General features: G+C 37.5%; 5 protein-coding genes across 9 annotated transcripts; 4 read left to right on the forward strand and 1 right to left on the reverse strand.

Moving 5' to 3' along the window:
- The first annotated feature begins 308 nt into the window (after window positions 1-308).
- On the forward strand, window positions 309-5,008 carry LOC110763718 (hAT dimerization domain-containing protein). Its single transcript, XM_021966563.2, has 7 exons — window positions 309-591; window positions 1,376-2,872; window positions 2,969-3,655; window positions 3,733-3,816; window positions 3,906-3,981; window positions 4,128-4,444; window positions 4,588-5,008. The coding sequence occupies exons 2-7, from the start codon at window positions 1,556-1,558 to the stop codon at window positions 4,810-4,812; spliced, it is 2,706 nt and encodes a 901-aa protein (XP_021822255.1). The 5' UTR covers window positions 309-591; window positions 1,376-1,555; the 3' UTR covers window positions 4,813-5,008.
- An 869-nt stretch (window positions 5,009-5,877) lies between these two features.
- On the forward strand, window positions 5,878-8,609 carry LOC110763734 (rRNA-processing protein fcf2). 2 transcript variants are annotated; one of them, XM_021966582.2, is made up of 6 exons: window positions 5,878-6,076; window positions 6,170-6,420; window positions 6,548-6,608; window positions 7,428-7,496; window positions 7,592-7,707; window positions 8,243-8,609. In XM_021966582.2, exons 2-6 carry the CDS (start codon window positions 6,182-6,184, stop codon window positions 8,349-8,351), a joined length of 594 nt encoding a protein of 197 aa, XP_021822274.1. In that variant the 5' UTR covers window positions 5,878-6,076; window positions 6,170-6,181; the 3' UTR covers window positions 8,352-8,609. The 2 variants fall into 2 exon arrangements, with proteins under 2 accessions (XP_021822274.1, XP_021822267.1); XM_021966575.2 differs by having other exon boundaries at window positions 5,883-6,076; window positions 6,181-6,420.
- Window positions 8,610-9,361: 752 nt separating this feature from the next.
- PDK (pyruvate dehydrogenase kinase) lies at window positions 9,362-12,672 on the reverse strand. 2 transcript variants are annotated; one of them, XM_021966723.2, is made up of 6 exons: window positions 12,102-12,672; window positions 11,311-11,569; window positions 11,034-11,214; window positions 10,729-10,888; window positions 10,417-10,630; window positions 9,362-9,684 (listed from the first exon to the last, which is right to left on the reverse strand). In XM_021966723.2, the coding sequence occupies exons 1-6, from the start codon at window positions 12,348-12,350 to the stop codon at window positions 9,626-9,628; spliced, it is 1,122 nt and encodes a 373-aa protein (XP_021822415.1). In that variant the 5' UTR covers window positions 12,351-12,672; the 3' UTR covers window positions 9,362-9,625. The 2 variants fall into 2 exon arrangements, with proteins under 2 accessions (XP_021822415.1, XP_021822419.1); XM_021966727.2 differs by having other exon boundaries at window positions 10,729-10,876; window positions 12,102-12,671.
- Window positions 12,673-16,792: 4,120 nt separating this feature from the next.
- On the forward strand, window positions 16,793-21,644 carry NPSN13 (Putative plant snare 13). The gene is made up of 10 exons (XM_021966640.2): window positions 16,793-17,236; window positions 18,401-18,493; window positions 18,982-19,075; window positions 19,433-19,470; window positions 19,715-19,812; window positions 20,086-20,165; window positions 20,255-20,311; window positions 20,392-20,484; window positions 20,564-20,638; window positions 21,239-21,644. The coding sequence occupies exons 1-10, from the start codon at window positions 17,160-17,162 to the stop codon at window positions 21,338-21,340; spliced, it is 807 nt and encodes a 268-aa protein (XP_021822332.1). The 5' UTR covers window positions 16,793-17,159; the 3' UTR covers window positions 21,341-21,644.
- A 177-nt stretch (window positions 21,645-21,821) lies between these two features.
- On the forward strand, window positions 21,822-24,403 carry LOC110763767 (uncharacterized). 3 transcript variants are annotated; one of them, XM_021966618.2, is made up of 5 exons: window positions 21,822-21,949; window positions 22,121-22,537; window positions 22,749-22,887; window positions 23,201-23,334; window positions 23,433-24,403. In XM_021966618.2, exons 2-5 carry the CDS (start codon window positions 22,413-22,415, stop codon window positions 24,169-24,171), a joined length of 1,137 nt encoding a protein of 378 aa, XP_021822310.1. In that variant the 5' UTR covers window positions 21,822-21,949; window positions 22,121-22,412; the 3' UTR covers window positions 24,172-24,403. The 3 variants fall into 3 exon arrangements, with proteins under 3 accessions (XP_021822310.1, XP_088102862.1, XP_021822319.1); XM_088246736.1 differs by lacking the exon at window positions 21,822-21,949 and having other exon boundaries at window positions 22,068-22,537; window positions 22,676-22,887; XM_021966627.2 differs by lacking the exon at window positions 21,822-21,949 and having other exon boundaries at window positions 22,070-22,537.
- Window positions 24,404-26,263: the final 1,860 nt, after the last annotated feature.

Here is a 26,263-nt window from a genome sequence, read left to right on the forward strand (position 1 = left end):
GATTTGTCTTTGATTTGACGTTTACGCTTCAAATTTCTTCCCTGTGTTAAAAAAAAGTTTGTATAAAATTGAGAGTAAGGCATTTTGTCAACGATTCACCAAACCAGTTGTGCACTCACTGAGTCAAACTCACACAATTATATTGTGCAATAAATTTTTGTCTTGAATTATTTTATTTTTTTAAAACAGCTAAAAAGAACTTTGTGTTGGGGAGCCAAAGGCCAAAATTACCTTTAACCTTATTTCTTTATTTTTTTTATATTTTTTCTCAATCAATCATTGGTCGTAAATAGTAAAAATAAATAATATGTTTACCATAAAGAACAGAAACCCTAAAAAACGGCGGGTCGAGCAATCGAGTCGAACCTATTCCACTCGCGACTCACGATTCCGAACGATCCCAGCTCGTTCTTCTTCCTTCACCCAATTTTTCAAGTTTTCCCACCAATCTGACCCTCAAAAACCTAACTTTCCATCAATTTCTCCACTTTCGAGCCTATCAATCATCCCAAATCCAAATGCGTCTGACCCACATCGAAGAATTTTAGATAGGTCAATATTTCTCTATGCCATTCGTTTTTTCTAACCCAGGTAAGCAGAATTTAAGCAACCATTTAGTTTTCTAAGCTGTGTATTTTTACCTGGTTTTTAGTGGAATCAGATTATCCCCTTTCTGTATATTATTGTGTTAGAAAGTTTTAGCCTTAAATTTGGGTGTTAGGAAATTTCAGCTGTGGTTTTTATGTGATTAATTGCAAAAAGTGAGTGCCAATTTGTCTGATTTTTATCTCATGCTTAGTCTTGTTTGGTCTCAGCTAGCTACCTATGTACAATGTTTGCTTCTTCCTTTTTGTACCATTTATTGTGGCTTTTTGTTGTTTCAAATCTTGTTCTGCCGCTTCAGATGCTGAGACAAAATTATTTTGAAGTGCTGGATTGAGTTTTTGAAACAAGTAAACCCATTTGTTGCTTTCCAAGCTCAGAAGGAGTTGCCCTTTCTGTTGAAATTTTCATTTGAACAGTTAAATGACATTTTAATATCAACATCTATTATAAATTTGTGAAACCCCAATTTTATTTGTGTGAATTATTTTGAGTTGGTTGTGTGCTAGGTCCAGAGCTCCATTAGTAACCAGTCCTTTTTCAATTTTTTTTTTGGTCGAAATCCTTTTTCATATTGTGTCAATGTATCAAGCACGTTTGAGAATCTTGCCAGCTATGTCTTTATTACTCCATGTTAAGCTTGAAAACATTGCATTTTATTGTCTTTCGTACTGAATTCTTATGTATTTCTCATTTGTGCTCGCTATGCTTTGGCCTATATGCTGCCCTTAAGCTAATGAACGAATGTATTTTTTTCAAACATCTCCTGCAGATTCCTATTTCCTGTTGCCTAACTCTCACTGTGGTAAACACCAACATCCTCTTTACTAGTGTCATTGTCGGACCATGCAACGTTGCAAGATTAAAGATATTGACTTCTGTTAGTGCTGAGAATACAGCGAGTGAATCAGACAAGGGTAACATTCTTAGATGGTTTAAATTGACAGCCACAATGCGTTCCTCTGGACTTGTTGACCCTGGATGGGAACATGGCATGGCTCAAGATGAGAGGAAGAAAAAGGTTAAATGCAATTACTGTGGAAAAATAGTTAGTGGAGGAATATATAGATTGAAGCAACATTTAGCCCGAGTTTCTGGAGAAGTTACTTATTGTGATAAGGCTCCAGAGGATGTATACATGAATATGAAAGCAAATATGGAAGGAAGTCGTTCTAATAAGAAACCTAGGCATTCTGAAGATATTGGGCAAGCATATTTGAATTTCCAATCTAATGATGATGAAGAAGAGGTGCATGTTGGTTATAGAAGCAAAGGAAAGCAATTGATGGGTGACAGGAATTTAGCTATGAAGTTGACTCCTCTTCGGTCATTAGGATATGTTGACCCTGGGTGGGAACATGGTGTTGCTCAGGATGAGAAAAAGAAAAAGGTGAAATGCATTTATTGCGAGAAAATAGTTAGTGGTGGTATCAATCGGTTTAAACAACATTTAGCTAGAATTCCTGGAGAAGTAGCACCTTGTAAACATGCTCCTGAGGAAGTTTTTCTTAAAATAAAAGAGAATATGAAATGGCATCGTACTGGAAGGAGACAGAGACAACCCGATTCAAAGGACATGTCACCTTTTGATCTGCAGTCAGACAATGAAGATCAAGACGATGACCAAATGGAAGCTGCTCTGCATCATATAAACAAGGAAAGATTGATTGATGGTGATAGGAGATTGGGCCAAAATTTGAGAAATACATTCAAGGCGTTGCCTCCCAGTACTGGTTCTGAACCATTATTTAAAAGATCAAGGCTAGATTCCCTTTTCTTGACTGCTCCCAAGAGTTTGACACCACATTCTTACAAACAAGTAAGGGTCAGAACAATGTCAAATAAAATATCCCGCAAGGAAGTTATTTCTGGAATTTGCAAATTCTTTTACCATGCAGGAGTTCCTCTACAAGCAACAAACTCCTTATACTTCCATAAGATGCTGGAATTGGTTGGCCAATATGGCCAGGGTCTGGTAGCACCTCCAAGCCAATTAATATCTGGTCGGTTTCTGCAAGAGGAAATTGCAACCATTAAAACCTACCTGGCTGATTATAAGGCGTCCTGGGCAATCACTGGGTGTTCTATAATGGCAGACAGTTGGAGAGACACAGAGGGTAGGATATTAATAAATTTCTTGGCTTCTGGCCCAAATGGTGTATACTTTGTTTCTTCAGTTGATGCCACTGAAATAGTTGAAGATGCTTCGAATTTGTTTAAGCTGCTGGACAAAGTGGTTGAAGAGATGGGTGAGGAAAATGTAGTTCAGGTATTTGGTTTTCTTTGTTTCTCATGTAGTTCCCCATCCCAAACTGTCATCCGCCAGCTACTAACTTTGCTTTGCTTCTAATCCCCTATTGTACAGGTAATCACTCCAATTACTCCTAGCTATAAAGCTGCTGGAAATATGCTTGAAGAGAAAAGAAAGAAATTATTCTGGACCCCATGTGCCACTAGTTGTATTGATCAAATGCTTGAAGATTTTTTGAAGATAAGATGTGTAGCGGAGTGCATGGAGAAGGGGCAAAAAATTACAAAGCTCATTTACAACCAAATTTGGTTGTTAAATTTTCTGAAGAGTGATTTTACACAGGGGAAGGAACTTTTGAGACCGTCTATTACCCGGTTCGCCTCTAGCTTTGCTACCTTACAAAGTTTGCTGGACCACAGGACTGGTCTTAGAAGAATGTTTCAATCAAACAAATGGATTTCATCTCAGTGCTCCAAATCATGTGAAGGAAAAGAGGTGGAAAGTATTGTATTAAATGCTACGTTCTGGAAGAAGCTACACTTTGTTAGGAATTCAGTGGACCCATTTATGCAAGTTCTTCAAAAGGTTGAGAGTGGTGACTGCTTGTCAATGTCATCTATATATAATGACATGTATAGGGCAAAGCTTGCAATCAAAACCATTCATGGTGACAATGTACGTAAATATGAACCATTTTGGAGTGTTATAGAAAGCCATTGGAACTCGTTGTTCTACCACCCGGTATATGTAGCTGCTTACTACTTAAATCCATCATACAGATATCGACCCGATTTTACGGCGGTAGGACAAACAATGGCTGCTTGTGATTTTATCATCATGTTGACTTCTTTCCTAACCTAGATGTTAATTGTCTGTAGCATACCGAGGGGATGCGTGGACTTAATGAGTGCATCGTTCGGCTGGAGCCAGACAGTGCAAGAAGGATTTCTGCATCTATGCAGGTAATAATTTTCTTATAGGAATTCATTATTTGCTTCCTGAATGTTTTCATATGTTGAGATTATCTTCTTATATTCTCCCATTCTTTCAGATTTCTGATTACAACTCTGCTAAAGCTGATTTTGGAACCGAATTGGCAATCAGTACAAGAACCGAGCTTGATCCAGGTATAACACTACACTGTCATGCTACTCATTTGAGAGTTCCGATATGTATATGCGTGCCCATGCATCGAGTCTCTGGACACATTACACATCTTCTCAAGCATTATTTTACTTACAGAAACATTTCTCCTTTTCTTGCCTCTTATTAGCTGCATGGTGGCAACAACATGGGATAAGTTGCTTAGAGCTGCAGCGTATTGCTGTGCGTATTTTAAGTCAGACGTGCTCATCTTTTGGTTGTGAGCATAACTGGAGTATATATGATCAATTGTACAGTTTAAGAAATAATCGTTTAGCTCAAAAAAGATTGAATGACCTCATCTACGTTCACTACAATCTGCGTCTTAGAGAACAACAATTACGAAGAAGGGCTGAAAATTCAATCTCCCTCGACAATGTTCTGTTAGAGCGTTTGCTAGATGACTGGATTGTAGACACCGCCGAAAATGACATGCTAGAAAATGAGGTATTTCAAGCGTAGATTCCATTTTTCCTGCAGAGTGGATTAGTTACGTGCCAATTGCACTACAAGCTTCAATTTGCTGAGTTGGCTAACTACGAAAAATCCCTTACATTGTCTGAATCAAATTCTTTATTTTCTCTTTGTAGGAAGTCCTTTACAATGAAATCGAACAGGTTGATGAATACGAGAATGATATGGTTGATTATGAAGGTGTAAATGGAAATGCAGAGACTAGGAACGGATCAGTCGAGCTGGTAACTTTGGCTGATGCAGATATCAATCCTGTCAATGCTGGTGTTGCCACTGATGATGATGATGAAGATGATGAGGATGGCGATATAAACTTTTTCGATGATGACATGAGTGATTAGTCAGTTTGTAGATCTTCAACTAACACAAGAAGTAATGGTGGTGAGGCAGCTCTGCCATAGTTGTGCAATTATATCCCAGCCTCACTAGTTTTGGAAGTTACCACTTGACATCAACGGGGCGCCCTTACATGTAATATTCTTCGACCCTTCGTCAAAATGTAACTTGGGCAGGTCATAGATGAATCACTGTTACTTAGGGCTTGTTTGGGATTGCTTCTCTAGAAAGCACTTCTGCTCATAAGCGCTTCTAAGAAAAGCGCTTTTATTATAAAGTTGAAAATTTTATAAAAAATTGAAGTGCTTCCTGAAGAAGCACATGGCAGGTGCTTTTCCATAAAGCACTTCTATAGCCAACAAGCACTTCTAAACTTTTCTGCCAAATGCCATGAGAAGCGCTTTTGGTTATCAAAAAGCACTTTTAACTTTTTCAGAAGCACTCCCAAACGAGTCTTTAACCACTTTTTATTCAAAATTTTCATAGCCTAGCACTATTATCACCTTCCGACTGCTCATCAAACTGGTCATCTCCCTATCATACTTTTCGCGTGACATAAACTTACATGTAACAAGTGTATACTTCAGCTTATCGTGGGATGATGTAGACAAATCTCTCTTCTAGAATCATATTAGCCAAACTCACTGAGACTCATCCACCAATATTTTCCAAATACTATTTTTTTTGCCAAATATTTTCCAAATACTTTAAATAAATAAATAAAACGACTATGAGTGCCATGGGATGGGAGACAATGTGGCGAATGCATACGAGTTATGAAGGTGTTGGATTTATTTCGAAGGAAAGGAAAATATCACACTTCGAAGAAGAAAAATGTAATTAAATAGAATAATTATTTCAAAGTGAAGAACTGGAAATTCCAAAAATCTCTTTTATGGATTGGGTGTGATGATCAAATTTTTGGGTGGACATGGAAAAACAATTACCCCAAATTTCTAAATCAGATGAGAATTTGATAAATTCCCACATTCCAAATTTCTAATAAACCCAAGACCTTTGTGGTTGGTTTTCTCTACAGGGCTGCTACTTTTAGTCTGGGCCGCCCCATTTGGCTGGTAACTTATTACCGGGCTGATCGCTTGTAAAACGCCGAAAGAACGAATAACTCTCTTCGACGCCTCTCTCTTCCTACCAAAGCCTAGTTTTTTTCAGTCTCTCCTCTCTCGGCCGCTAAACTCTCTCACTCCGAGGCCATTGTCGTTGAAGCAACGCTGTTAGCTCCTGCCCTCTCTGATTCAGGCGCCGCCAGTATGTTATCTTCTTCTTCTCACTGAGTTTTCAATGAATTTGGATCGCTTTGTGCTTATCAGGTTGGAGCTGTTTTGATTTTGATTTCAAAAGTTGTGTTTTAGGATGCCGGAAATCAAGGCAGTGATTGGTCTCTCATGGGAGCCAAAGTTGCCGACTGTTTCATCAGCAGCCAAAAATGGAGGTGGGTCTGGTACCAAACCTCACGAAACTCACCGCGAAACCAATCAACTTTGGAAACCCAACACACAGCTTGTTGATGGCCTCTTTGTTCCACCAAATAACCCAACAAAGCTGAACAAGTTGCTTAAGAAGCAGCTCAAAGACACTGCTGGGACAAGTTGGTATGTCATCATCTCAACTCATTCTGCTTCTTTTGAGTCTTGGGTTTTATCAGAAACCCTTATGAAATTCACTCACAATTGAACTTCTTATGTTTGTCTGTGTCCCCTGATAATTTATGTGATTTAGGTTTGACATGCCTGCACCAACCATGACCCCAGAGTTGCAGAAAGATCTCCAATTACTGAAGGTACGGTAACTCCTGTTTTGTTTCGGTTCTTTGTTTCCCTGGCACTAAGTTGTAATCATCTATATCCCTTGTTTACTGGGTTTTGCGCTTGCATCAGTATGAATTTAACTCTTATTATTGAGCTGTGTGTGCTTTAAAAATATCCAATCTTGTACGTTGGCTCCTGGCTTCCTGCATCAGCTGAATAAAACAAATTATAAGATGCTGTGTTTTTAGAATTTTTGGGACTTATAGTTAACCGTGAATCGTGATATTGGATCTATTTCTACTACCTTGGAGGTAATTCACATCAGACAGTCTGTCAACACTAATCTCTAGTATAGAAGACCTAATAAAAGCTAATCTAACCTGGAAGTTTACATTTTATGGTACACTTACCTTAGTATCATTCCAAGTCCTTATCAAGTTTCGGCCGTGACGAAAGTGAACCATTCTCAAATGCTAACACAGTCTATAGTAAGTGTCCTTTTTTCTTGTCCAGTTGCAAACCTTGTATGTGGGAACATTAAACAAGCTGATAATTCCTTGGAATCTGGAATCAAATCCGATATTCACTTCTTTTGCATTTTCCATGATTCCACTATTGTTCAAATTGTTTGTATTGTTAAAGTATATCAATTGGTATCTCTTTGAACTTAGTGTGAGTTATGCATACTCATGCACCAATTTATTAGCTTATTGACTTGAAGGGTTAATTCATTGACTTGAAGGGGTCATCCATTTGCAATTATTGTTATAATTATTAACCTCTGAATTTTATGCTTTCATTTATGCTAAAAGGAAGTTTAGTCGACTGATTTGTTTTGCTAATGGTTACAGTTAAGGAATGTTATGGATCCAAAGAGACACTACAAGAAGGGTAATTCACAACCTAACAAGTATTTCCAGGTGAGAATATAGTATCTTGATTACATTACAAGAAGCCATTCATAGGAATGTATTAGTATAGTCGTCACATTTTTCTTCCTTTGGTTGTTCATCAGGTAGGTACGGTGATAGAGTCCCCGTTAGATTTCTTCTCAGGCAGACTTACAAAGAAGGAAAGGAAGACAACCCTTGCAGAAGAGCTGCTTTCTGATCATACCCTTGGGAACTACAGGTGAGATACCCAGAGACATTCATTGTGTCCAAATTCTGAAGCAATACATTTGCTTTAAGGATGATTCTATTGGCATCCGAAAAATTTTAAACTTCAGAATATTTATTGAAAAAAAAGTGAAATTAAATTTACCGGTCATGGATGATCATGGCGAGGTCATGCCCACCAGCTGGCAGCAGGGAAGGGGGTGGTGTGGGGGTAGGAGGATGTGGGACGAGGGATTTTCTTTTCAACTTAAAAACAAAAATTGAAAAGAGGAAATTTGGGTTTATAAAAGAAATTTTTTTGGAGAGAGAGGAGGGGGGGCGCTGTGGTAGCAAGTTTTGGAGTGCCAATAGTCCCACATGCATTTAAATTTAGATATAAATATTTGAAGAAGTTGGGAGAAATCATATGATATGCAGCGTATTATGCTATAATGTATCTTTATGCTGTAGTTATGAAAGTTCAGTATTCTTGAAAAGCTGAGTATCTCTATGAAATACAAACAAACCTTTAACTATGCTGTTGTTTGTTTCATGAATCTGCCTTTTAGAAAGCGGAGAGTACGTGAGATAGAAGACAAAAACCGGCCGGCTGGAAATGAAAAATGGAAGATAAAGGGGAAGAAGTCGTATCAGCGTGCAAAGCAAAGAAGGCTCTGATATGTTTTCACTTTGACCAGATTTTTTTGGAAATCCATGAAGCCTGATAGGTTTCTGTCAAATCAGAGAAAGATATTTGGTCGCTGTCAAATCAGAGAAAGATGTTGTTAATGTGTAACTGTACCCATAGAAGAAACATGTAGTTTCAACTTTTGATGATATATTACCATCTAGCTCAGACAGTACGCTACTGAGTAACATTAATTTTTGTTTTTGTTACATGGTTTGCAAATTTCAAAGGATCGAGGCTTCTTGTTAGTGGAAATTTTATTGATGATGAGATACTCTGTTAGCAAAGATGTCGAGGTCGTAAGAGATTAGACGATCACCCAGCAAGATTCTGCTTTAAGTGTGTAGCCAGATGGTGCACCCGGCTCTGGCATGTCATATCATCTTATTTGATTCTCTTGAACATGAACAGGTACTTTGTCACCATGACTTGCAAAAAGGTTACTAATAATTTATCAACTTCGTTTAATGAAAGTTGATTTCTTTTTCGGCCAGTTTCATGAAAGTTTATATTGAGTCATGATTAGTTACTTAGAATGAATATTGAAACTATTTCAATTCCTGACTTCTCTTGAATTTATTAATAAATGCATACTCAGAAATTATGTGTTACAATGAAGAATTAGTTAGGGCCAGACTAGAATCACTTTCGGGGAGAAGCACCTTCATGTGCCTTTTCATATAATCACTTTTGGTGATTTTAAGTGATTCTAAGTGATTCTAGAGAGAAGCACCTCTCATGTGCTTCTCTATAAATATGGAGAAGTGAATCCCCCATTGAAGTGATTATTAACCTATTAAGAATCACTTAGAAACGAGCCTTTAATTTCATACCCATTCATTTTGACTCCGGATTCATTCCTCATGACATATTTTAATTGGCTTATCACATCATATTTTAATTGGCTTAGCAACTAGCGATACGTATTGGCGTAAACTAACATCACAGGGTGATTAGAAATGCTAAAAGGGCCAATGTGTTAGATTAACATGGAAAAGAGTTATGTAGAAAGAGTTGGTAGAACAGTCTTTACGCATAAGACCGCCACACGACTTGATTATATTATATCCTCCTTCCCCTGGTGAGGTTGACTCACACAGACAAAGACACAAGAAAACTGCCAATTTTCATTAGAATAAAAAAATTGACAGCAAATTTATCTCCTTTACAATAAAATATGACACTTTTAACTTATAATATTCCCCTGAATTAGTTTGAAAATTCAACTGTATCGATTCATTCACATAGAAACACCACAGATTCATCATGGCAAAGGCTCCTGTGAATCTCCCAAGCGAGACAAATGGAGATATGCGTCAGTCCCTGTGCACATACATGACACAAATATCCGCAAGTCAGAAAATTTCGGTGGATGAAGCAAAAGAAAATGACATGTGATTTTAAAAAGAGATCAAAAGGCAAGTCAAATATATAACGACAATTTTACAGTCGGATTTAGAGAATATAATACAACTCGAGTGTAGAAGATTACCCCTTCACAACTCAGAGAAGAAAGCTACAAACAAATTGGAAGACTCATGATATTTTGAACGCAACGTGCTTGAAAATGTGGAGAAAGCAATGTGCAGAATATTCAGTGCATGAGGCAAAAGAAAATGACAGGTGAAACCATGTAAAACATAAGATGGTTAACCAATGACATAGACAAGTAAAATTTATTATCTATTTATGGCAACTACTGGAGTTGCCCCTTAAGAATTTTGATTGTGAAGCCTTGCTAATTATGTATAACATTATGAACGCAACAGGCTTGAAAATGTGGATGAAACAGTGAGTAGAACTTTTGGTGCATGAAGGAAAAGAAAATGACAGCTGATTTAAAGAAGAGATCAAGAGCTAGTGAATCATACAGATGATCAGCTAATGACATAGACAAGTATTTTCTCTAATTACGATAGCGTATGGCTAATGCCAGAAAATACCCCTTCAGAACTCAGAAGGAGAAAGAAAGGTGCAAACAAATGGAAAGACTTTGATTGTGAAGTTTTGCTGGAATAATCTAAATGGAACAGGTTTTGGAATTAGTCAACTCACCATATCCTTCCATTGAGATAATTTGCAAATCTCCTCCAAAATACCTAGCATACAAGCGACTTATAGGAAGCCCATATCCATACCCAGCCATTGTAACTGCATCAGCTTCAGAGATTTCTGAATGCTCATCCAAAGGGTTCCTTGCAGTGCTGTAAAGATATGTAAAAATTTTGGGGAGTCCACTTCTTGGTATGCCACCCCCCTCATCTGAGACCTATGAAGTCAGCCAGACCAACTTGATAAGCATTTCATTGTTGAAGTAGTAAACAATTGAAAATATCTTGAAATTCTCTAAATTACACTAAACAATACCTTGATAGTAACATCCTCAATTCCATCGGCAACTATTATTCTAACACGAGGTGCAACTTTGTCCGAGTCCATGTACCGCTCTTGGACAGCACGCAAGGAGTTCTTAACTAACTCGAAGACCATAGTATGCAAGTGTGTTGGAACATACCTGTTATAGAAACTAACAAAACTTCATTTGTTGGACAATATCATATCACCAGTCACCACTAATAGGTTCAAAGTGAAGAGAAAGAAAAAAGAAGGAAGGAGAAAATATCGATATCGATTAGAAACAGACCAACCAAGTGAGAATAAAATATACTTACGGGAATGTAAAATCAGGATCCCCATAGATCTTAACATTAGGTGCGCTGCCATACTCCCGTTGGCAGATTGCGCGGGCATCCTCACTAGCATTTCGTGCTACCTCCACAGGAGACATTTTTGTATGTATATAACCCACAACATGAGGAGGGGGGTTGGGATTGTGCAACTCGACATGCTGGCCTGAGTTCCACAGAGATTTTAGAACCCGGTGAAAGAAAAGTGAAATATCTAGCAAAACCAGCCAACTAAAATATCACAGTAAGAAGGCAATCTGACCAATGAGCATGCGAATTCCAATTCTTGACATGTAGAAGCGATCCAAAAATTGGTGAATCTCATCAAGATCCTCGTAGACAATCCTCGGATTTATGCCTTTCTTCAACTGTTGAACGCCCAAAGCCATCATTGGGACCACGTTATTGTGTCTTACCTTAATCGCCTTAATCATTTGTGTAAATTCCTTCTCATCATTAGCATCCTTAATATCAGGAAAGGATCTAAGGTCGCGGAAGGAATCCAAATACCAATCTCGTACCTGAAAATAAAATAAAGAAAAAAATTACACTAAAGTGTATTTGTATGCCTCAAATCCTTGTAACTTGATGCTGGATGTGCTATCTAGTTAATCACCTTGTAACTCCAAACCACCAGCGCGCTCAACAAACCAAAATATTCTTAAACAAGTGCACTTAACAGATAGTTTCTGCATAGTTCACTGTCTAAAATATGAGAACAAGACCTCAGATAGTAGTTTGCAGAAAGAACAATCTCAGCCACAAGCAATTCGCATGCAGTTACTCTGAAGAATCATTTGGCAAACAATTCCAATGCATTCTTGCTTTTGAAAGCAAAAGATTGACCCTTTAAAAGCACATGTAGCCTAAGCTTTACATAAACCTTTTTGGTATAATCAAATAAAATATTAAGACAATGAATCAAATTTTATTCTGTTCGACAAAGGAATTAAATTCAAAGCCACATCATTAATTCCCACCAAATCCCATTGGATTCCAAAAAGAAAACAAATAAGAAAACGCATAATTCACAACAACAAAAACGAAAAGTACCTTCAAAACGGCAGGTTTCTCAGACAAGCCATAAGGGAGGGCCTCGAGCTCAATTGCTCGCCTAGCAATCCTAATGGGGAGCTCCTTGTGAAGAAACTGAGCGGAGATTATAAAATTCCTCGGGGTGGGTCTGGACCCAAACTCCATCATGTACCTGAGGCTCACGCCGGTCTGCTTCATACAGCCCCATCTCTGCACCTCGTTGATCAAGCTCTTGGAGAAGGACTCGCAGGCCTTCTTAACCGCCATGGCTCCACCAGCGAGCCCAGAAGCGAGTATCACCTTGGAAATGCGCAATCACCCGCATGCAAGCCTGGCTCTCACTCTCACGACAATGCAACACTGACATAGAAGATATCAAAGCCAAAGCCCCCAAAGCTAATCTCTGAGTTTTTTCTGTAAATTACAAGATACAAAATGCGCGATATATAAAGAGGACGAATGGGTGTCTTTTGCTTTCAATTTCAACCCTAGGGTTATATTTTAACCAGGGGAGGACCATGAGAACAATCAATCACCCCAATTGAGATTTTGAGGCTTCGTTTTTGTCCGGTCCTGGTTTCGGATTCTCGGTTTCTTGGTGTATCTATGGGTGGTGTGGTTCTGAGAGTCGTCACGTGCCACGTTTTGTACTGACATGCCCGATTTTTGACACGTGGACATGAACCCTTATCTCCACCTGCAGGGCAGAGGGTTTTAACCGTTTGGGTTCGCGGGAAAGCCGATATGGAGAGCTTTTACTGGGCCTGGATGGATCAGGTGAAAAAAGTAGAGGCAACACTGTGAGTGGGTGGTGGGCCCATTAGCCCATGGTCCCATTTTTGTACCAAAAGAGAGCTCATGTCAATTTGTGACGATGGCTCACTCCGGCACAAGCAGAGTGGATAATATCATAAATATATAGACTTTTTCAATTTTGAAATAGGATTTTGTGTATATATATATATATATATCTATGACTATGTCATTTTCGGATTTAAAGTTAAGCATTTTAAGTTATGGAGGTATTAGAAAAATGTTCCTGTATGAGATTATCCGATAGCTTATAACGTTTATAAACGACGATATTGGAAGAAGCAAGAATCGAACATATTTGTAAATGATATTGCGTGAAAGTTTAGTACGCTAAAACTAGTCAAGTTTTATAATAGAATTGAGTGTTACGTTTGTGATTTAGGATTTAAGATTAAGAAAATTCCAAAAGTTATGGTGAGCCCATGAGACAACAATAAGAGACTCCAATTGAGTCTTCGACAAAGAAAAATACTAAGAGAGGTATATGCAACTGTTTACACGAAAACTTTTGCTCGAAATAGAGATTATGACCCGAATAACGAATGTGCTCGATTTTCACAAACACAAAATATGACGGTCTATTTTGCTATGTCAATTTCTTGTCCATATTTCTTCAAGTGCGTATACTAGTCAACTTGTCATGTTCTTTACGAATGGGACATCAACAATTCCATCCCCTCTCAATCCTATCCTCCTCATCCTTTTTAAGATTCAAAGTCGAAAACAAATTAACTTTGAATCAGCCTTAATTAATATTAGGCGTACAATCAATTGTTTTAAGCAATATTCATCCACTTTGTTGCATGCATGCATCTCAGTTGGATTAATATTAAGCCATCAAATTAGTCTTTAATGAGATGATTAAGCGTAAGCTAATATGGTAGGATCATCGATGTATATCCTAAATCCTTGCGTATACGTTTGATTCATCATGTGTTAAGTTATTTGTAAACTTCTATAAATAATATGCAAAAGATACTATATCCTTAGGATCCCTCGAAAAGCTAATAATAATAGGGTTTAGGGTTTAGGGTACCCTAAACCCTAAACCCTAAACCCTAAAAGCTAATAATAATACATCTAGTAATGTTTCAAATATGTGATAAGTTAAACTCATACATCCATCGAGTACTTAGTGGATCCCACACAGGAAATACTTAAACGACAGGAGATGGGGATTTCTCTCACACACACAACTATGATTCCGTGATGATTTGAACCTGAGACCTCTAATTTCCAAGTTAAGGCCATTTTCTATTGGGCTAGACCCGTTGCCAAATTAATATTTAGACATTTTGGAAAGAAAACTATGTGCTTTCCAATTGTCATAAAATAAAATGGGCATTACATAGGTTGTGTGGTTAAGGCTGATACCTTGATTTTGATTAGAAAGCAAAAGGAACACAGATGTCAAAAGACTATAATGTCTGGTTTTATAACCTAGTCTTGTTCTCTCAATAACCATTCCATAGATGTGTACATGTATTAACTAGAGCAGTGAAACGAAATATTTGAAATTTGATTATTCCTCTTATCTTAAGCGATTGGTCACGACGTGAGGAGAGAGAAAAGAAGGAAAGTTTTATATGAGTTATGTTGAAGAAATGGAATATATTTGGCCATGACAACTTATTTTTCTTTTCAATTTTATGATGCAATTTGATTCAAATGCTTATGAGTTTCTTATTTATAATAAAGTGTTTGATGAAATGCTTCTAAGTTAAACAAGACTGAGAAACATGCTCGTGTTCGATTGCATAAGCTTGTTTGTCATAATAACAAATTTACATGTATGTTTCCAACCAGTGGAGGTGATTACTACAAATTATTGTTATTTGCTCTTCCAAACATGTTTGACCAAATGCCAATGGTCTTGAAGAAAATGAAGCAAAATTCGTTTTTTTTTTTCCTTTTCCTTGGTGAGAAAGGAGGCCAAAAAAGCCCAACAACAAATGACTTTTTCTAGTCTCTTTTTTATGTTGACATTTTTGGGTTAAAAGAAGGGCTTTCACATATAGGCTCATAGAGAAAAATACTTCAAGTCTAATACTTCAGAAAAATATCAAAATGTACTTTGAAGTGAAAAAATAGCGACACACTAACGTCATGTTTACTTATTAGCAGTGGTGGACCTATTAAGGCGCAAAAATGTGCAGCTGCACCTCCCCTCGCTGGAAAAGCCATCATAGATGTTGCATATTACACCCCTCCTCAGCATATTGGCCACGTTTTGGACCAGGTTTTTAAAACACACACAGCCTTTTTTTATATATTTATAAAAAGCACCAATTTAACAGGAAACCTGCCATTTCTTAGGCTTTTAATTGGGCATGCATAATTCCTTATTTAAGTGGGATTGAGAGTTCTCTTTATTTGATTGGGTTTTAATAGGGCTTGCACAATTCCTTATTTAAGTGGGATTGTGAGTTCTCTTTATAAATGACCAATTTAACATCACCCAATTTTATCAAGTGTGCGTGCATCACAAGAATTCTGCGTTTTTTTTCCCTTCTTGAGTACACCAATCCAAAGTAAGTTGAATTCATATTTTTTTATTCTTGAGCAAACGCCAATTTTGTTTATTCTTTTTTTAATAATTTTTTTTCTTATTTAACTCTCTCTTTATTGCATCTCTGCTAAAAAATTCCTAAGTCTGCCAGTGCTTATTAGGAATGAGTATTGGATTGATTTCAATTCATACTTATCATATGTTTACAACACATAAGTATTTGAATGATTCTAATTCCCGACTCCCCCTGCTATTACTAACACATAAAGAATAAAAAACTATATGAATTCCACGTTAAAATCCGTAGTTGAATACTCTCAAAATCAAGAATAAAATTAGTAGGTGAGTAGGTGAGTAGTTGATCCGATTTCCATTCCTTCATTTCTCTATTTAAGTACCCCAATTCATGGCGATGGAGGGAAAAAATGTTGTTGCCAGGTGTCCCGTCCCGTCATAAAGATGGAGGGTCCAAGAAAATGGCTCTCGGTGGGTAGTGTTATCATTGCTCTCTCAGTCGGACAGGCGAGGAATTTTATTTGAGCGCGTTAGCTGTTCGAAATCCACCCAGGCAGACTGACAGCGCATCATTTCCAATCCATTTTCCTCCTTCTCATTCCCAACTCAACTCCCTGTTTTTTTGTTTTGTTTTTTTGTTTTTCCAATTATTATAATTCATAAATGTTCTTTTTCCCCACAGTACGTCTTTTGCTGTCTGCTAAAGTAAGCCGCATAGAAAGGGTGTGTTCATAATCTCACGATAAATTCTACTCCTATCTCGTTTTGTCTATCACAGTTAAACAACCCCCACAATACACACAGAAAATAGGGGATATAAAAGTTAGATTGCATACTCTCCAAATGATGAATGTTATTGTTAAACTTGCAAGTTTTCAAAAAGTTTAATATCCACTGCTCCACGCAATCCTATTTTATTTGAGTCTTGATTTCGTTACATTCTACTACGATTAGTTGAAGATTATTTCAATTTCAGTTTTAGTTCGTTAAATGAGTTATTTGGGATTGAAATTCCCATATTAATTATCCAGGAATGAAAATAAAATCCTCTTATGAAAAACATAACGTGACATATCTAGTATGGTGATAGAACATTATCCGAAAAAAGAAAACCAAGTCTCAAATTGAAGGAGTTAGCAATGGAGTTTATCTTCCATTGCATTATAAGATGTAACAAAAAACAAAAACAACCGAACAGAACATTCTTAACAACTTTTCAGATGTTTCTTAAGCTCTTATAACTAATTTGTCGCGAAATTTCATTAACTCACGGTCCAACGGCACCATATTAGCGGCTCATGTTAGACATTATAGCCTGTTTGCTCTTTGAGAAATAAATAAATAATTTTTGCTTAATCACAAAGAAACAAAGAAACTTAAAATAAAATAAAATACATATTTTTTGGACAACAATCAATTACCAGACAGCGATTCTTTCTCACCCTCTTTCTCTTCCTTCCACGCTTTTAGTTTTTCTTTTTCAATTTTCTCACAATTTACCCTCCTGAATTTTTCTGTAATCTTTTTCAATTCTTGTTATTTTTCGAGAAAAATAAAGTTTCGATTTTTATCCCAAGGAAGAACACCGTGGAGGATTGCAGTTAGGGTTTCGTTGTTAAACCTCCAGCAAATCTCAATCCGGAGCAACAGATGCTGTGGAGTTTTGCAAAATCGTAGTAAGGGGAAAGGTTAGGGTTTTCTTGCGGATTCGATTTCGGAGGGGTTAGTCTCTGGCAACCATGGCCAGCAACTTGCCGATGAGTCCTCAGTTGGAGCAGATCTACGGTGAAATCCACGATAATTTTCGAGCCCTCGCGTATGTCTCTGTGTTTCAGTTGCATTTTAATTTTTATCCATACTGAATAAAGATCATGGCTTTTCGTTTTCTTAAGTGCCTGAACTTTTCTATGCATTGATTGTTGAATTGTGAATTCGGTGATCGGATGTTTTCTCAGAATCCTAGCATGTTTAGCAATTGAAGAAAGACAATTCAGTTAGAGGGATGTCAGGATATGTAGGATGTTGTATTGCTCAATAATCAATTTGTTTGTTTTGTAATGTGTGTTCCTATTCATTCTCAATTAAGTTAGATTGATGCTCGTAAACTGTAGTTAAGCATTATTAACTTGCCTTAGATAGAGTTACTGAGGCGATTTAAAGAGTATACGTGCTTGCTCAGCTGTTCCTGTAAGAGTTTACATCTGTGCAATGTTTTCATGTAGTGTTGAGTAACATTGGCTGCTCTTTAGAAACGCATACAGATTTTCTAGTTTTCAAGGCTCAACTTGGTCTTTTGATTGTTTGCGTAAAGCATTGATGTCGGTTATTTATGGAGATCCAATACTCCAATGAATAAAATTCTTTTGGTTATGTTCTTGATGGATCACTATTTACATCCATACTACCTAACGGGCAACTCTATATGCCAGAAGTGCATCATTGTTTCCACATCTACTTAAAAATTATTTTGACATCCCTACTTGAAACCCCATGGAAGCAGCAACCATGATATACTTTCCACAAACTGATGGATAATGAGGGAGATGTTAGTCAATGGTAGCCATTGTGAGCATTTGTTCTTTGTTTACAGTCTCATTTAACTTCCGGTTATTAGGTGGTTACTGAATTCACCTGTCATGGTTGTATCACTGTTCTCTGCCTCCGTCTGACACAGTGCAGTCTTTTCTTTTTTACCATGAACCAGAGTTCTGTAGCCTGTGTTAATCTCTCTTATGTTTATGTGTTGCCAACGCCACACGGTCCTTGTTTACACAATCTTACATGTTAACTGTCTGCCTATTATTCTTCTACAAGGTGTAGTTACTGAAAGAAAAGAATAATTTATGTATTTGCAGACAATTTTTCTGTTTCTTTTGTTGGGGGGAAGTGGTGGGGTTGTTACAGTAGATACTTGTACGTCCCTGCTTTTCATAATAGAGTGATATTATTATAATTACGGTGACTTCCTCTTTGTTTTCAGAAATGGCTTCCAGAAGCTGGATAAGATCAAAGACTCCAATAGACAAAGTAAACAGCTGGAAGAACTTACAGGAAAGATGAGGGAATGTAAAAGGTATGCCACAGATGGGACTCTCTTAATTTTATCTGACTACTTTCAGAAACTTAGAATTTTGGACATTCTTAATTTTCACATTATATGAAGAGAAAGAAAAGACAGAAAGACAAATGTTGCTACATCTAATGCAATTTTTACACTTTAATGAGTCTTGCACCACCATGTCATTAGGCAATTTTGGCATCCTTAAAAATTAGCAACTTATTTGAAAAGAGAAATTAGGAGTAGAACCATGAGAGCATCCTCAGTTTAACTGGGATCAAGATGTGAGCAACTTTATACAAGTCTTGCATCCTATTTATGGACTCCCATACATCTTTTCATTTGTGATCAGTTTTGGGGATGTTGGAAGAATTCAGGTATGGGATGATTGTCATGATGGCATATGAAAGAATAAAATAAATAGGAATTATTTTTATCCCAGTTCTTGAGATTTTCCCTTTACTTAAATCACAGAGTATGATTTTGTAAATTCATTGTTTCAGATTAATCAAAGAGTTTGACCGTGAAATCAAGGATGAGGAGAGCCGAAATCCTCCTGATGTGAATAAACAACTCAATGATGAGAAGCAATCTATGGTCAGTTGTTATGAGCTTTTGTTTTTCGCATCACATAATGTGTACATGTACACTGTAACACATGCATGCTTGCAAACTTGCTTACGACTTTTGAATTGAAAATGTTGTGAGAGCAATATTTGTTTCAGATTATTCTCATATGCCATTTTTATGTAATTAAATGATATTGTTGAATTTTTTCTCTATTACAAAGGTTTATAACAGTGTCCTTTAATTCTTGTGTAATAGTTTTTGTGTGAGGAAACTAATCTGGGGATTGATATTTTAATGCACAAGATCTTTCTAGGCACACATTTGATTCCTTCTACTTTTTGCTGGTGTAACAACTGCATCTAATTATCATACTTCATTTTGCAGATCAAAGAGCTGAATTCATATGTTCAATTGAGAAAAACGTAAGTTCAGCTATGCATTTTGTATTCTTGACCATTACTTACTTACTCACTCATGTACTCTGGAATCTGATTGTTTTAGTTTGTTACCTTCAGTCCTCATATTCACGGGACAAACAAGTTAATCCCCAACTATAGAAAACTATTGTACAATACAGTTTTTGAAGCCTATAAACCCCCTTCACTCTTCATGTTCTGGGTTCCCTTGATTTTGGAAAATGATATTCATACTCTAGATGAACTGCAGGTTTATGAATAGCCTTGGAAACAAGAGAGTCGAACTCTTTGATATGGGGGCAGGAGTTAGTGATCCAACTGCTGATGACAATGTTCAAATGGCTTCAGGTAAGTTCTTATCTTTCTGCATATCTGTCAGCTTAGTTTGATTATGTAAAGATGAGCTTTCTCCTACTTCAGTTTGTTTCATTATTTTAGCTGTTGATTATCCGATGCTAGTCAGCCTTGCACTCCTTTGATCAGTACAATGTAAATGTGAATCAAACTTTGAAAACATCAAACTGCTTGGAACTTTGTGTCTATTCTGTGCTTGTTTCATGCCTGATTTGAAAATAATACATTTGTCTGACCTCCTTTTCAATTTACATGTATGTCTGATAGCTATGTCAAATCAAGAACTAATCAATTCTGGGACGAAAACAATGGACGAGACAGATCAGGTCATTGAACGCTCTAAAAAGGTGAATAGCTATCCGAAATAACACAAATTTTAAATTTGCCCTTCTTTTTTCCTCTTTCCAGCAATCGTAACTCTTTAGTTGGCCGATAGGTTGTTGAGCAAACAATTGAAGTGGGAACTCAAACTGCAGTTACCTTAAAGGGCCAAGTAAGTATTTTCACCTGTCATTTCTATTAACTTTCATTTCAAGAAATTAGCCTAACATGGTTTCACTCAAAATCTTGCAGACTGAACAAATGGGCCGCATTGTGAATGAGCTCGACACAATTCAGTTTTCAATTAAGAAGGCCTCCCAGCTTGTGAAAGAGATTGGTAGGCAGGTTAGTTGAGATCCTTCCCCCTAAGTGGTCTATCCGTATATTTTTCTATGAAAAACTAATTTTTTTTCAATATTTTCAGGTGGCAACAGACAAGTGTATCATGCTTTTTCTTTTGCTTATTGTTATTGGTGTAATAGCAATTATTGTTGTGAAGGTATGCTCTTTGGTTCATTTATATATTGCCCTAGGTTTTTGTAGCCTGCTACCTGTTTTGGAAGTTGCATATGAAATTACGTAGGTATCTGCAAAGTTGTATTTTAGGAACTTTTCGTAAAGGAAATCTGTTGATTCCAGAGTTTGGAAAGTTCTTTCTAATTGAAAGAGATGCAATACAAGGGGAATTCTTATCTCTTTTCGTCTCCCCCTAGGTAGTTAAGGATGTCATGCATGGAAGATTTACGCTTTCATTCTCTGAAGTGAGTGTTGAAAATCTTCCTAGCGAAAAAGTGAAATAACAAAGAGAGTTGAGTATTTAAAAATGACCATCTTATGAATCTTTGAAATGCAGTCACCTCTACGAGTTTGATTTATTGGGAACCTTGATGCTGCTCTACGGTGATCACTTATTATTGAACATTAAAAGTGGATTAGTGTGTGTCGAATATTAGTAATACTAATAAAAGATCCAACATTAATGCTTCGTCCTGCTTGTGAACCTGGGCTTTTTTCCGTTGTATCATGTCATGTACATTAGTACCAGCACTTTTGCCCCACCCGTCTCTGTTCTTAACTTGAGTGTGTGCTACTCTTTCAGATTGTGAACCCTGGCAACAAAAACATCCGGGATATCCCTGGATTGGCACCGCCTGCTGCAAGGAGGCTTTTGTCACTGAGTACTCTGCAACAGTTTGAATAGTTTCCTCCTCTTTAACCAGATTCAATTTTTCCGATATAGTTACTATGATTTGTGTTCTTGGGGTGCAGAGGAAGCTCAGAGGAATACATTGCATTGATCGGTCTTTTCTTTTTATTTATACTTTCATTCTTGGCTGAGTTGTGCATATTGTTTGTGATTCTCTATGTAAATCACATGCGAGTCCTTTTTTGCTTTGGTTTGGGTGGCCACAGTTCTTTCTGTAATCTTTCCAAGATTGTTTTAGGTATAGAGAGATGTACTTTATTCTATATCTACTCACATAGAGATGTATGCCCTTTCTATCTGTATGCAGACTATTTTAATTTCTAGTGAATATGAGAGCGCCTTGTTGAAAAAAAATTTGTCTCTGCCTCTTTCCGAAATTTTCTCATTAGAGAGAGGAAGTGTTCAATCTGTACAGTGAAGAAATGAAGACGGTGGGACGAGGGAGGGTGGCAGGTCCAAACACAAAGCTGTCTGATGAGGAATTTTGTCTACAAATATGTCATCTTCGATTCTTGTCGTTGCAGTCTAACAAAATGTACACACACAAAAGGAAATCAGAATGGAATTTGCATGCTTCTAATCTAATTTTGTTTTAATCCAATAGTAAGCTTCTTTGTTTTCCCAATAACCCATTATGATTTATGATGTTATAGATGGCTACAATTAATTTCCTCAACACACAAACAACTTGACAACAATTTCTAACAATACAGTTTGGACTCAATTATATTAACACAATGAGATTGACAAACGCACCAACCTCTTTGCTATCAGAATGCTCCGAGACCGACTTCCCAAGCCCGGTGGAATTATCGATCCAAGCCAGAACTGAACCCAGAATTGCAGTGAAGTAAACCCGAGTTTGAAGATTATTTACGCGGCAACATTTTTTTTGGTTGATCAAGAAACAACCGGCCACGTGGCAATAACTTGGCCACTCTCCAAGTACCACCCCAAGATCCTGACCGTAGAAAACGGAACCTGAGGCGTAGAGTTCAAGAGTTAATATATTCCAACGGTCGAATTGGATTGACTGCATTTTAATAAGATACACCTGAAAAGAGAGATGGAAGAAGCAGAAATCCCAGAAACCCTAATCGCGGAGGAGGAAGAAGCAGAAGAAGGACGATTCTTCGCATGCTATCTGTTGAGCTCTCGCAGCCCCCGCTACAAGGGCCACACCTATATTGGGTACCTTCCATCTTCCCCTAATTCCCTTTTTTTTTTCTTTTTTTTTTTCAAATTCCCAATCTGTTGAGAATAATAAGATCAATCTTGATTTGAACATTTTCGATCTGAACTTCTTTAAAGTTTGAGACTTTCTTGTAGAGCTTGGAGTTATAAGAGAGCCCACTTGAACTCTGTGCCTTTGTTTGGGCTTATTTGGGTGATTCTGATACAGATTCACAGTGAACCCACGGCGTCGTATAAGACAGCACAATGGTGAAATAGCGCAAGGTGCTTGGAGAACGAAGCGGCAGCGTCCATGGGAGATGGTGTTATGCATCTATGGTTTCCCAACTAACGTTTCTGCTCTCCAGGTCTCTTCATTTCTTTCTTTTGTTCTCTTTACAATTAACTTGTCTATGGATTGCTCTGTTTGATCTGTTTGTGTCTTTAATTTGATTGACTGGGACAAATTTCTTGAGAATTATATTCTGATAATTATGTGACATTTGAGGATATTTCCAGCTTGATTGGGACCCGTCTTGAGTAGGCACCAATTCTAGGATCAATTTGGGCCTGATTAAGATTTGACTAATTGGGATTGAAGGTTTTTTATTATTATTTTAGGATTGATATTAATTGGAAATTTGGGACCTTCTTTCTAATGTTCCCTTTGGAACTTTGCAGTTTGAATGGGCCTGGCAGCACCCAACTGTATCGAAGGCGGTTAGGCAGGCTGCTGCAAGCTTTAAATCACTGCGAGGGCTTGTCAGTAAGATCAAACTTGCATACACCATGCTCACTCTCCCTCCTTGGCAGAGGTATCATCTTATTATCTTCCTTGTGAGTTGTGAATGGATGAATACTTATGCTTTTGCTGTTATTGATGGAAAGTGATATTGTTTCTATGTATCATCAGCTTGAACATCACTGTAAACTTCTTTTCAACACAGTACACTAAACATTCTGCTGGTTGCCCACACCTTCCGGAACAGATGAAGGTCAAAGTCTGCTCCATGGATGAGCTTCCTTCCTGTACTAAACTATCTGATGACCTTTTGGAAAATGAAGATGAGCGGTGTCATGAAGGGGAATGTGATGAAGATATGAATTCCAGTACACTACCCAAAGAAACCTTATTGGACTTCAGGACTCATAATTCAGCAGATGATCAGCAGAGTGATAGTGGCAATAGAATGAATGAAGTATATGGATGCAGTAAAGAAGTAGGAGAAGATGAGTGGTATAATGGAAAAGAAAGTGATGAAGCTATGAATGATGGTACATTACAGGAAGAGACATTTTCAGATCTTATAGTTCAAAGTTCAGCAGATGATCAGCAGGATGATACTGGCAAGATAATTAACGAAGCATATGGATGCAGTGAAGTAGTAGGAGAGGATTGTACAGAGCAATTTGGTTTTATGGCGTCGCCAGTGAGAACGCCATCTTCAAATGTCACCACCTCATTTGACACAGAAGTAACTAAAGATATAGGTTTGTGTGGATCTTCTGATGACATGAGTGTTGATTTGGGCCTACCTGCAAGGGAACAATCGACAGCTATAGTTGCAGACGATGATCAGTCTCCCAGCAGAAGCTATCTCCGGCCTTGTGGAGCTGAGGTAATAGATTTGACAACCCCAGCTCCCCTATGACATGACTGGTTCTCCCAATTTCATCCAACTGTAGAATAGAATGTTGTACATGTGTACTACAAACAATCAAACAAGTGTACATATATGTTTGATGATTTTATGGTTTGGTCGAATAATTTAGAGGAATTTATTGTCATCTCTGCCTGATGGCACGTTGTAATCACAATATATAGTAATAGCCTTCTGGTTCAAGTCTTACAGTTTGAATGAAATAAAAGATCTTTTTTACTCACTTCACTTGCTACATTTTATTCTGTTATTGTATATCACATATCATCTGCTCTATGAATTAAGAGACTGGAAGTGTTGCTAATTCTTTGTTGGCATACTAGTGTTTCCAAGTTAATTAGAGCAATTTTAAGTTACAGGTAGCTAGCAATATTTGGTCAAATTAACAAATTAAGAGTAAATTTACTAGACAAAAAGAATCAGTTCATTGATAACTCAAAAAGGTACACAACTAAAGAAACTAAAGCCAATAAAAATCGTGGTACAAATATATTCATCAATACTCAGTTCTCTGTACACATTGAAAATTAGAGAGCTACAGCCATCGCTTGTAGAATAATTCCTTATACACCAACCAGGAGCTGATTTAATATCGCTTGGGACCAGTTAGACAATTGGCTACTTTGGGTTTCACCAATCGGATCAACATCATGAGAGACCACATTCTCAAAGTTACTTGGGCTCCAAGCTTCACCAAGTAGTTGTTCCATGTTGGCCATCGTATTTTCCTCATTCGCAAAGTTAATTTGGGTTTCACCAATCGGATCAACATCATAAGAGACTGCATCCTCAAAATTACTTGGGCTCCAAGCTTCACCAAGTAGTTGTTCCATGTCGGCCATCGTATTTTCCTCAAAGATTGTCAGATCAATCGGATCAAATTCCACAAGATCACCACCAATTGGACTAGAAGAGCAGCCTTGTTGAGATGATGATTCTGTTGATCCCATTTGATCATCTTTTTTCATCTTTTTGTTTGTGTTCATCTTCTTTTCTTCTGTATCTTGTGATCCACGCTTTAGATTTGTTGCCTTGATCCCAACCCTATCGTTCTTCCTCATCCGACAAATGACGAAATCAAAATCGTAACTACGTTGATTGTAGTCATTCTTGGGACCATCGAAAAGACTATATTCATCTAGTAGCCACCCTGTGTGATCCTCGGAACCTTTATTCTCGTAGCGAAACTTTCTCTTTCGGCCAATGGGGTTTGGGTTGGGATTTCCAGAGACCTTTTCATGAACCAATTTGGAGGATTCAGTTTCGCTCCAAGTACCCCCGTTGCCAATCCTTCGATCCATCCGCTTGGGGGTTAACTTGTTGAGCTTGGAGATGAAGTACAAGTCTGTATCAACGAGTTGCGGCCCTCCGTATTTTTTCCAAATCTCGGAAGGCTCTGTGTTGTTGCCGAAGAGATTGCAGGAATGGATGAAATTGTTGTATAGCGACATGAAGGGCTTGCTCTCTACCAAAAACGGGTAGAGAAAGGAATCCACAATCTCTTCATCGGAGGGGCTGAAACGAAAACCTAACGGCACAAGAGACTCTTCCATTGCTAATTAACCAACACAAGAATGCTGCTAATTAACGAACAAAAGAAAAGAGAGAGTAGAAGAGAAATCAAGTTTCAAGTGAAGTTTTTCTCTCTGTTTTGTTGCCAACACTCACACTCACAGAGCATCTCACTCACTCACTCACTGCTATTTATAAGTTTCCTTGGCGAGCATTTCACTCACGGAATCAATGTGGTAATTAAACAACTAGTGCCTCTCAACTTTTAACTTTGAGCATCTCACTCACGTAATCTGGAAACTCCTTTTCTTTTCTTTTCTTTTTAATTTTAGAGAAATTCGGAGAGTCGGTTCTCGGTTGTGGTAATTAAGGAAGTAGTGCTGCCTGTCAACTTTTAACTTTGACATCCAACGGCCCAGATAATAGTACCGTTGACATCCAACGGCTTATTGTGCGAGAGTTAATACGGGAGAGAGAGAGAGAGACCGTGTCCGAATAGTTAGTACTTAGTGGGAGTGAGAGAAAGATCAATTCCATCTTTGTTTGATTTGTTTTTGGTTTTTTGTGTGCT

The sequence above is a fragment of the Prunus avium genome, chromosome 1 (genome assembly GCF_965620075.1).
Source record: "Prunus avium chromosome 1, drPruAviu1.hap1.1, whole genome shotgun sequence".
Classification (NCBI taxonomy): Eukaryota; Viridiplantae; Streptophyta; class Magnoliopsida; order Rosales; family Rosaceae; genus Prunus; species Prunus avium.

Coding starts and splice junctions, on each gene's coding strand:
- NPSN13 (XM_021966640.2), top strand. CDS start 17,160: ATGGCCAGCAACTTGCCGATGAGTCCTCAGTTGGAGCAGATCTACGGT. Junction 18,494..18,981: donor AAGATGAGGGAATGTAAAAG/GTATGCCACAGA, acceptor TCATTGTTTCAG/ATTAATCAAAGAGTTTGACC. Junction 20,312..20,391: donor CAGTTACCTTAAAGGGCCAA/GTAAGTATTTTC, acceptor AAAATCTTGCAG/ACTGAACAAATGGGCCGCAT.
- LOC110763718 (XM_021966563.2), top strand. CDS start 1,556: ATGCGTTCCTCTGGACTTGTTGACCCTGGATGGGAACATGGCATGGCT. Junction 3,817..3,905: donor GGATTTCTGCATCTATGCAG/GTAATAATTTTC, acceptor CCATTCTTTCAG/ATTTCTGATTACAACTCTGC. Junction 3,982..4,127: donor AAGAACCGAGCTTGATCCAG/GTATAACACTAC, acceptor GCCTCTTATTAG/CTGCATGGTGGCAACAACAT.
- LOC110763734 (XM_021966582.2), top strand. CDS start 6,182: ATGCCGGAAATCAAGGCAGTGATTGGTCTCTCATGGGAGCCAAAGTTG. Junction 6,421..6,547: donor GACACTGCTGGGACAAGTTG/GTATGTCATCAT, acceptor TATGTGATTTAG/GTTTGACATGCCTGCACCAA. Junction 7,708..8,242: donor CATACCCTTGGGAACTACAG/GTGAGATACCCA, acceptor TCTGCCTTTTAG/AAAGCGGAGAGTACGTGAGA.
- PDK (XM_021966723.2), bottom strand. CDS start 12,350: ATGGCGGTTAAGAAGGCCTGCGAGTCCTTCTCCAAGAGCTTGATCAAC. Junction 11,215..11,310: donor TGGAATTCGCATGCTCATTG/GTCAGATTGCCT, acceptor TGTGGAACTCAG/GCCAGCATGTCGAGTTGCAC. Junction 10,631..10,728: donor TTGAGGATGTTACTATCAAG/GTATTGTTTAGT, acceptor CTGACTTCATAG/GTCTCAGATGAGGGGGGTGG.
- LOC110763767 (XM_021966618.2), top strand. CDS start 22,413: ATGGAAGAAGCAGAAATCCCAGAAACCCTAATCGCGGAGGAGGAAGAA. Junction 22,538..22,748: donor AAGGGCCACACCTATATTGG/GTACCTTCCATC, acceptor ATTCTGATACAG/ATTCACAGTGAACCCACGGC. Junction 22,888..23,200: donor CTAACGTTTCTGCTCTCCAG/GTCTCTTCATTT, acceptor GGAACTTTGCAG/TTTGAATGGGCCTGGCAGCA.